This window comes from Epinephelus moara, chromosome 1, assembly GCF_006386435.1.
Source record: "Epinephelus moara isolate mb chromosome 1, YSFRI_EMoa_1.0, whole genome shotgun sequence".
Lineage (NCBI taxonomy): Eukaryota > Metazoa > Chordata > Actinopteri > Perciformes > Serranidae > Epinephelus > Epinephelus moara.
Genome location: NC_065506.1, coordinates 3,639,638 through 3,649,571, shown reverse-complemented (window position 1 = coordinate 3,649,571; position 9,934 = coordinate 3,639,638). Strand labels below are relative to the sequence as shown.

At 40.7% G+C, this 9,934-nt stretch overlaps 1 protein-coding gene across 1 annotated transcript in view; it reads left to right on the top strand.

The window, feature by feature from the left end:
• Nucleotides 1-9,934, top strand: part of vps33b (VPS33B late endosome and lysosome associated) — a 46,496-nt gene that overhangs the window by 15,871 nt on the left and 20,691 nt on the right. Inside the window, exons 7-12 of the mRNA XM_050049816.1 lie at nucleotides 201-246; nucleotides 338-432; nucleotides 8,044-8,148; nucleotides 8,266-8,356; nucleotides 8,445-8,522; nucleotides 9,420-9,497. Of these exons, the coding sequence (XP_049905773.1) occupies nucleotides 201-246; nucleotides 338-432; nucleotides 8,044-8,148; nucleotides 8,266-8,356; nucleotides 8,445-8,522; nucleotides 9,420-9,497 (493 nt within the window). The remainder of the gene's footprint in view (nucleotides 1-200; nucleotides 247-337; nucleotides 433-8,043; nucleotides 8,149-8,265; nucleotides 8,357-8,444; nucleotides 8,523-9,419; nucleotides 9,498-9,934) is intronic.

Here is a 9,934-nt window from a genome sequence, read left to right as displayed (position 1 = left end):
GTTTATGTTTGTTAATAATTCCTGTTTATTTAACTATATATTTGTTAATACTACTGTTTAAATTTCTTATATTTTCACGTATCTTTCCTCTCTTGCAAGGAGCACCTGTAATATAAATAATTTCCCCTCGGGGATCAATAAAGTATTTCTGATTCTGATTCTGATTCTGATTAATCTCCTGACCCTTCTGTTTCCTCTAGTTCTATGCATGTGAGGTGATGATGGAGGAGCAGGGGATCTTTGGTGGTAGGCATCCCTCCATCCTAACTTCCTGTTTTAGCAACATAGATCAGTGTTGGTGAGAGGAAGTGTGAAACTGGTTTTTGTCCTCCCACAGATGTGACTACTGATGAGTGGTCTTTCTATCTCCTTCCACTTGACGATGACATCATCAGTATGGAGCTGCCAGAGTTCTTTCGAGACAACTTCCTGGTAAGTTATGTGCACAGAAATGATTTCTTGATTAATTATTTAGTCAGTTAACTGATCATTTTAATAAGTGATTAATCTTTTAAGTATTCCATCTTTTATAATGTGAATAGTTGAATATTTGAATATTTTGACTTTTGAACTGTTTGTGCAATTTAAATATATCAACTTGGGCTCCAGGAAATTGTGAGTTCAATTTTCTTTTCACTATTTTTCTGACTTTTCAATCAAGAGAATAATGGCAGGTTACTTATTAATGAAAATACTTGGTAGTTGCAGCTTAGAATCAGCGTCCAACCCGTTAAGTAGCTAATGTTTAAAATTTGAATTACAAATCAGTATGGAAAAGAGTAAGTAATAATTCTAAATATAGAAAAAAAAAAATAATGCTCATTACGGAAAAGAGGTAGGCAATATATGGAGACAGGAAAGGTAAAGAAAGGAAAGGAGTAATGCTCCTTTAATAAGAGGTTAGGACTTGGGCCTACCTTATTTAATAATAATAATAATAATAATAATAATAAATTTTATTTAAAAGCGCCTTTCTTGACACCCAAGGACACTTTACATTCAAAGACAATAAAACATCAACAGTGTTCAATCAAGATAACAACATAACAGCACAAAATAAAAGTATAAAACACTGAGTTAACAATAAAATTACAAAACAGGGAAGGCTAATTTAAAAAGGTGCGTTTTCAGTTGACATTTAAAAGAAACCAGGGAAGTGCACTGGCGCAGGACAAGGGGCAGAGCATTCCAGAGATGGGGGCCAGCAACACTGAATGCCCTGCCACCCATAGTGCGGAGTCTGGAGGGGGGAATGGCGAGAAGATGTGTATCTGAGGAACGGAGTGAGCGGGAAGAAGTGTGTGGAAGAAGACCGGACAGATAAGGAGGGGCCAAGCCATGGACAGATTTGAAAACCAGAAGGAGTAGTTTGAAATGGATGCGATATTTTATTGGGAGCAATGCAGTTGTTGAAGAGTAGTTGAAATGTGATCCCAGGGCCGTGTGTGGCAAAGAAGTCTGGCGGCTGAATTCTGAACATACTGAAGTATGTTTAACCTGTGGGTGGGTAGACCAATGAAAAGTGAATTGCAATAATCTAACCGGGATGTAACAAATTAATGGATGAGAGTTTCTGCAACAGATTGGGAGAGAGAGAGGGACGGAGATGAGAAATGTTTTTCAGGTGAAAGAAAGCAGTTTTGGTGATGTTCTTGATGTGTCTGTCGAAGGAGAGGTTGGAGTCGAACATGACACCAAGATTTCTGACTTCAGTGACAGAGGAAGTGATGAACCCAGGGATGTTAAAGTTGAGGTGGGAGACCTTATGGAGTGTAGATGGGGAGGCAATGATGATGGCTTCTCATTTATCCTGGTTAAGTTTGAGGTAGTTGCAGGTCATCCAAGTGTTTATGTCATTTAAGCAGTCTATCAGGTTGGATGGTGGGAGTATGTCTGATGGCTTGGAATGAATGTAGAGTTGTGTGTCGTCAGCATAACAGTGAAAATTAAGACCATACAGTGAAAATTAAGACCATGCTGACGGATGATGTGACCAAGAGGAAGAATATAGATGATGAATAGCAGAGGACCGAGAACTGAACCTTGGGGGACACCGTGGGTTAGTGGGGATGTGGGGGATCTAAATTTGTCTATGGATACAAACTGTTCTCTGTTAGTGAGATATGACCCAGTGATACCAAGAAGTGTTTCTAGTTGGTGAAGCAGGAGATTATGGCAGACAGTGTCAAAAGCAGCAGTGAGGTCTAACAGAATCAGTATGTTGAGATGGCCAGAGTCAGCAGCTAGGAGCAGATCATTTGTGACTTTTGTGAGAGCTGTCTCAGTACTGTGTCTAGACCTAAATCCAGATTGAAACTCTTCCCAATGGTCACTGGTGGACATGTGGGCCTGGATCTGACTGGCTACAATCTGCTCAAGAAGTTTGGTTAAAAATGGAAGATTGGAGATGGGTCTGTCGTTATTGAGGTCATCATGATCTGAGCCAGATTTCTTGAGAATGGGGGTGATAGCAGCAAGTTTTAACATAGAGGGAACACAGCCAGACAGAAGAGAAGTGTTAATGATATGTGACAGCAGGGCACAGAGAGCAGACAGACAGGTTTTGATCAGAGGAGTGGGCATAGGGTCAAGTAGGCAAGTGGTGGACCTTGACTATAAAACAAGTTCTGTTACAATGTGCTCAGTGACAGGAGAGAAAGCTGAAAAAGAGCTGATATTGGTAGGAGGAGGGGTGGTGATAGGATGATTTTGTGTAGCTGAGTGTTGATGAATAGAAGAGATTTTATTCTGGAAAAAGTCCATAAAATCACAGCAGAGTTTAGTGGAGGGAGACAAAGAAAACTGATTAGCTGGTTGAAGTAGCTTATTGACGGTGTTAAAAAGGGCTCTGGGGTTATCATGGACTTTCAGCATGACATTGGAGTAGTAGGTGTTCTTAACTCTGTTTAAGGCTTCTTTATAGGCAATGATGTATTCATTAAGCTTGCTAAGGCGCTCAAGTCGACAACCAGCAGCCTTCATTTTACGTAGCTCAGGAGTGAACCATGGAGCAGAGTGCTTGAAGGACACCGAGCGTGTTTTGAGTGGCGCAAAAATATTCAGTGAATCAGCAAGGAGTAGATTGTATGAGGAGACAAGTTCATCAGGTGATGAGTTACTGTAGTCAATGGAGAGTTGAGTGTCCAGCATGTTATTTAGAGCAGGTATATTAATGTTCTTTAGATTCCGGTAAATTATAGTGCGAGAGGCGCATAGTCGATGTGAAGGGGCAGGGATTCTAGCATTGAAGAAGACAGCTTTGTGGTCTGATATAGATAAATCAGAGCCACATAGGTTGGAGGGGGAAATGCCAGAGGAACAGACGAGATCCAAAATATCACCTTTAGCGTGCGTAGGAAAGTTAACATGCTGAGAAAATTCAAGTGTGTGGAGCGGGTTTAAAAATTCAGCAGCAAATGAACATTCTGTGGAGTTAACATGTATGTTGAGGTCACCAAGGAGTAGAATGGATGGATACATAAGACATACAGAGGTGAGTAGCTCAGAAAGCTCCCTGATGAAAACAGTGGATGCTCTGGGAGGGCAGTAAATAAGCAAAAGTAACAGGGGCTGTGAACCAGTGAATTTTAAAGCAAGACATTCAAAAGATGTCATTTGCTGTACAGGCACAGTTAAAACCTTATAGGAGGAGCGATGGAGCACCGCAATACCACTGCCCCGCCCAGTTGTACATGGCTTGTCAATGTACATATAGCCAGCGGGGGTAGCTAGGTTAAGGGCTACATACTCATTCGGCTGCTGCCAGGTTTCAGTCAGACATAAGAAGTCAATATTGTGCTCAGTAATAAAATCATTTATGAGAGGTGCTTTGTTATTTAATATTTGTGTATTTAAGACAGCAAATTTTGTGTCAATAGTGTCATGGTGACTGGAAGACTTGGGTGTATGACAGTCTATAGTGAAGAGAAGCTCACATTGATGGCCTTTCTGGGATGCAAACAGGTTAATCACCAAGTCATTGAAGTCCGATGATTTTTGGATGAGGTCCTGCTCGATAGACAGCATTTAAAATAATCCACCTTGTTCAGCATGATGCTAACGCTCGACATTGTCGCAATTCGCAAGACTCAACGCTCACTCTCCCACTACAGTAACAGCAGGCAGGCCCTCACTGTACTTCCACACACTGTCATTGGCCAAAAGTCAGTGGCCTGGGCTGAATTAATTTAGCCCAACTGGACAGTAAATCAAGGGGGCTTGTCACGACACCTGTCACTCACAATGTGACAACAATGATTGGAAGCTGATTCTAGGAGTATGGGCTGTAAAAAATCAGCCCATTTAGATAAATCCTGCGTTTTTGTGACTATTTTAGTGCTGTTGCTGCTATAGGCTCCACCAAAAACAATCAGTTCTAAGGTTCAGTAACTAATATTTTAATATTTTCTTTAATTTAATAATTTTCTCAACTTTATTGTAAAAGATAGGCAGGGCTTAACCCTGCTAGCCCATTTATACCAGCCGTCTCTGGGTATATTGTCAAATATGTTGGTGACATTTGGTTAAAAATTAGATGACATGGAAAATATTGTGCATACAATACAAATTACATCAAGATAATGAATATCACTGTCAGCTAACCGTTTAACCGATCTGAACACCATTTAAAACATGTGACATCTAGTATCCAAAGAATGTGTGTGTCAACTGTGGTTGCATTTAGATGAAGACTTTTGAAGATATAGATATTAATTAATTTTGCATATTCTTGAAAATATAGAGTGATGGACTTCTGAATTGACTATAGGTTGCAGCGCTGCATTGACGTTTATTTGAAGTTTTATGATATATTTTTTCAATAAATTTTGACTTCTGGGGACTTTAGAACATTCTGAAGTTACTGGAAATGTTTAGATCACACGAGTCAAAAACAAACCAATGTAGCCACCTCTGGAATCTAATTCTCCAAATAGTACAATACTATTTTATTTTATTTTATTTTTTTTTGTTTAAAGATATTTTTTTGGGCATTTTGCCTTTAATGGACAGGACAGCCAAGTGTGAAAGGGGGAGAGAGAGAGAGGGGGAATGACATGCAGCAAAGGGCCACAGGCTGGACTCGAACTCGCTGTGTGTACTAGTCCAGCCTGTGTGTACTTGTTGCAGCAGCAAGTACACACAGGCTGGACTCGAACTCGCTGTGTGTACTTGCTGCGGCAACAGCCTTGTACATGGGGCACCTGCTGTATCCACTAAGCCACCGACGCCCCGTACAATACTGTTAATGTGAGCGTACCTTAACCTTCATCTGCAACTGTGCAGAAATACTGGGTTCAAACCAGGAAAAAAATAAAAGCTGTGAAGCATTTGAATGTTAATTTAGAATTTGAACATCAATGTTTTGATGCAGCTTGGAACTATTAGGTACAGCAATGTATTCATGGGTACCAGTGACGTCATGTCGACGAGACCGCCGCCATATTTGTGTCCGATTTGACCGTACCCCTCAGTTTTGCTATGGCAGTACACACCTCACACTTAAACAAGACGGAGAGACAACGGTATTTGTTAAAAATTTCCATAATTGGTTGCGACCCATATTTAGTACCCTCAACAGTATTTCGTCCGCTAACCTCTGCAACACGCTGTGTGTGTGTGTGTCCGTCTGTCCGTCCACCGGCCACTTCATTAGGTCCACCCGTGCTATCTAATCCAACAGCTCTGTCATACATTCTACTTTATGAAGCTTTTTACATTTTCAGTTTTTGTTGACATTGTCAGAAAGGTGATAATTAAACTTTATGTTTATTATTAAGGTTGTACTGGGTGGTGCTGGCGTACTGGAGTGTAATATATTAAAGTGTTCCTAATATTTTGTCCCCCTCAATATATGTTAATGGATTGGGCAAAATTATGAGAACACCGCACAATATAATGCACTCCAGTACACCAGCACCATCCACTATGACCTCTATAATAAACATAATGTATAATTATCACCTTTTTGACAATGTCAACAAAAACCCAAAATGTATAAGCTTCGTAAAAATAGCATTTATGGCATAACCATTGGATTGGATTGCATTAGACCGCACAAGTGTTACCTAATGAAGTGGCCGGTGAGTGTGTATTATATTTAAGGACCCACACCACGACAAGTGTAGGTATGAAAAATAGTTGATTAGTGACTGACATCAGCTCAAACCGCAAGCTTTTGAGTGTACCGTAATCAGATAAAGTTAGCTAACGTTAGCATAAGACAATGTGAATCTCCACTGAGGTAGCTAACATCACGTTAGGTAACGTAGTGTCGGGCTGTCGCCGTTAATCATATGGCATCTTAAGTTAATCATGTTTCGCGTGTTTTGTAAGGGGTTTTCAAAGACTAAAATAAAAATTAGATAGAGTTGAGGACTTACCGGACACGAAGTGTTGACTGCACAATCTGGAGTTAACGTTAGCTGTTGGCTGCCAGTGGTCTCTTCTTATCGCAGCCAACCATTTATTCCGGCGGTCTACATCCTTTGGGATGGAATAAAACTGCAGTCCAGGGTTTATTTGTCGACTGGTATCACAGCCAACAGCACATCATATTCCTGGCATCCTTCAAGTAACATAAATTTTCGGTCTCTCGCTGATTTTCCTCCTACTCTACTTGTTTTGGTAACGTGACAACGCTGTGACCTGTGACCTGACTGCTGTGAGCGGACACAAATATGGCAGCATGAAAACACTGTGACGTCATGTGGTCTTGATGAATAGTGTACTAGTCCATACCCATTGAGTACACAGTTGCCCACAAACACTTTCACATGATGCGTGTTTGGGATACAAGTCATAGGAAATTGCAGATTAAATAGTCAACTGAACCGATTAAGAAGAGCAATATATTCAGACAGAGTGTTTGTGAATTTGATAGTATGATTGCTTTATTGAAAGTACAGTAGTACCATTGCCAATAGTGGGATAGATAGTGGGCTAAAACTGTACATTAGTAGTTGAGGTAGCACGTTGAAAGGCAGATAGTTTAAGTGTTTATATGTTGTATTGACTTAAAAGTGGGGCGCACTGGTAGTTCACATGGGAAAGGTGCGGCTAGCCCTTGTTGCAGCAGCATACCGTACCATGACTTAGTCATACCAAAAATTAGAAAACAAACCCAACATTCGGCCACAGGGGGAGCCACGGCAATCGGTTGCATTTTAGCCATTTTCTGTTGTTATAGCGCCACCCAGTTGCCAATTAGAGTTCAATTTCTCCAGTCACCTTGAGGAGTCCTGTAGTAAAAATCAATTTGGCAGTTAGGCCTAGATAAGAAATTAGCTCTCTAGCGCCCACATTTCGTTTAATTGGGTCAATAATGGAGGGGTCCCCTCAGATTATGTGTGGTCATATGCCTACAAAGTTGCGTGGTGATCGGTGAAACCCTTGAGATGTTATACACCTTTATGCGATGAGCCACGCCCTCCGCAATATTTATTGCCTTATAGAAGCTCAATTTAGTAAGAGTTTCAACTTTTGCCAAGAGGGAACTTTAGATATTGGTCCCTAGATTATGTTCACCATGTTTCATGCAGATTGGTAAAACTTCTTAGGAAGAGATCGATTTGTGTGTTTTTCAAAAGATTCAATCTATATAACCAAAAGTTATGGGTTCTTGAGGAGAGGCATCTCTGTGCAAAGTTTCATGTCTCTACGACATACGGGCCCATTCAAAGTTTGCAATTTCAATCGGTTGCAATAGCGCCCCCCTTTGGCCAATTGATGTAATATTGCTACATTCGCATCCTCCCATGACCCTCTACCACTTTGCCAAATTTCACATGGATTGACCAAGTCAGTGAGGAGAAAAACGTGAAACAGACACACAGACACACACAGACACTCCCACAGACAAGAATTTTTGTCATTATATAGTAAGATAAGCATTAGAAAATTGTAAATAAACAACAACAACTGATTAATTGTTTCAGCATTGGAAGCAATTTGAACCATTGTATTAATAAGTAAAACATAATTGTAGCACATACTGTAGTAATAAAGTACCAGCACAGATTCATTGGGTTGTATTTGATCCCTCAGGCTGGGGACCAGCGCTGGGTAAGGACAGCCGGCAGTGCTCTGCACCTCCTTCACTCCCTTTACGGCCCTTTCTCAAAGCTCTACGGGATTGGACGATGTTCCAAGGTGCAGTATGATGGGAGACCAAAAATCTCATTTAATCTAGTTGAACTCTCAGATCCACTGTGATGTGTTTGAGGTTTATGTGAGACAATGTGTCTGCTGTGAACTGTCTGGTACCAGATGGCATATGAGTCGTGGAGGGAGCAGGTGGAAGAGGGAGAACAAAAAGCTCGTATAGCTGAAATAGGAAAGGTTTTTCTTATTGACAGAGGTGAGAAGACACATATCTGTAATTTATCAGTGGATGACATGCTGAGCTGTTCTGTCTGTCCTCCCTAACATTGTCATTGTGTTTGCAGATGTGGACTTTGTCACTCCTCTGTGCTCACAAGTTGTCTATGAGGGACTCGTGGATGATATTTTTAGAATCAAATGTGGTGGGTATCAAAGCAAACTATGGAATGTCTGTCTGCTGACTTTGTCCACATTATGCTGGTCTTACACTAAACCACTTCTCAAGTGAGTTCACTGTCACAGATGGATTTCTAATGTTGGGATAGATCCTGAGAGTTTTGTTAGTTGTGGCACACTCCCACAGTCTCAATCATGTGGTGTGAGGGTGGTCACAAAACGCAGTCTGGGCTGTCTTAGGTTAGTTTTTCTCTTGTCATGACCATAGACTGTATATAAAGAGGGTTAGGGTCTCCACTTACTGTCAGTGTACAAAATTGAAGCCAAAATATCCTAGAAACAGCCGCTGCCATCTTGTGCTGGTGACATCATTTGCTGCTAGAGAATGTGCTGTGAGATCTCTGTGGTATCAAGTTTCCCCCTTCCCATACTCATCCCACCAATCACGAGCAGCACCATTGAACACAGGCACACATTTTGCTACATTACAGGTATAAAATAATCATTTGATTGCATGCCATAAATACAGGCCATTAACCAGGCTGCAGTCAATCAAATCACAAAATATGAAATCATGAATATCATATGACAAAATGATATTTTGGCATTGCTATTGTATTTTTTTTTTAAATGCTTATTTTATAGATTGTTAGATGCTGTTTTTGGCTTGCATTTGGTCCATGATGCACTATTATAAAGTCAGTATATTTTTTGGATTTTTGTCAGACAAAGACATTTGAAGACATTGTTTTAGAGCTGGTCTTTTGTGGAATTTAAAAATAAAATTAGTGAGTTAATACTCACAGCTCTGGCTGTGTTGTTTTCTTGTAGAATAAAACATTCCAGTTGTGTAGTGACACTGGTGCAGATTTGCTTGTGTACTGTCGACATGTCGCTGTCTCATCACAGCATCTGTCCTGCAGGATGTGTGGAGTTTGGACCTGATGTTTCGTCTTCTGACAAAAGTATAAAGGTCATGCTGAACTCTCAGGATAAGGTAGGTTGGTGCTGACATTAGTGCGAGTGTGGGTAAGGTGGTACTCATAACCTTTCTTCAAGGTTGGCAGGTCTGCAACAGAAACAAGTTCCTTTCCGGTTCCCGCACCAAATTTTGAACTGTTCAGAGCATTTCGACCAAAATTAATTAGGGCCCGTGCGATGACGAAGTCGTCCGTGAGGACCCTATTGTAATCGCGCTGTTTATTATTATTAGAGCCCGAGCACCTAGCGGTGCGAGGACCCTGTTGAAATGCAAGGATTTTTTCTTCTTCTTCTTCTTCTTCTTCCTCCAAATGAATTGCCTTTTTGGGAGGCTTAACATACCCGAAAACTCATGAAACTTTGCACACATCTCAGAACTGGTGAAAAATTTCATATTTTAAGGGTCTCGTGTGCGGGTTCCAAAAAATGGCTCAGTAGCGCCCCCTACAAAAGTTTG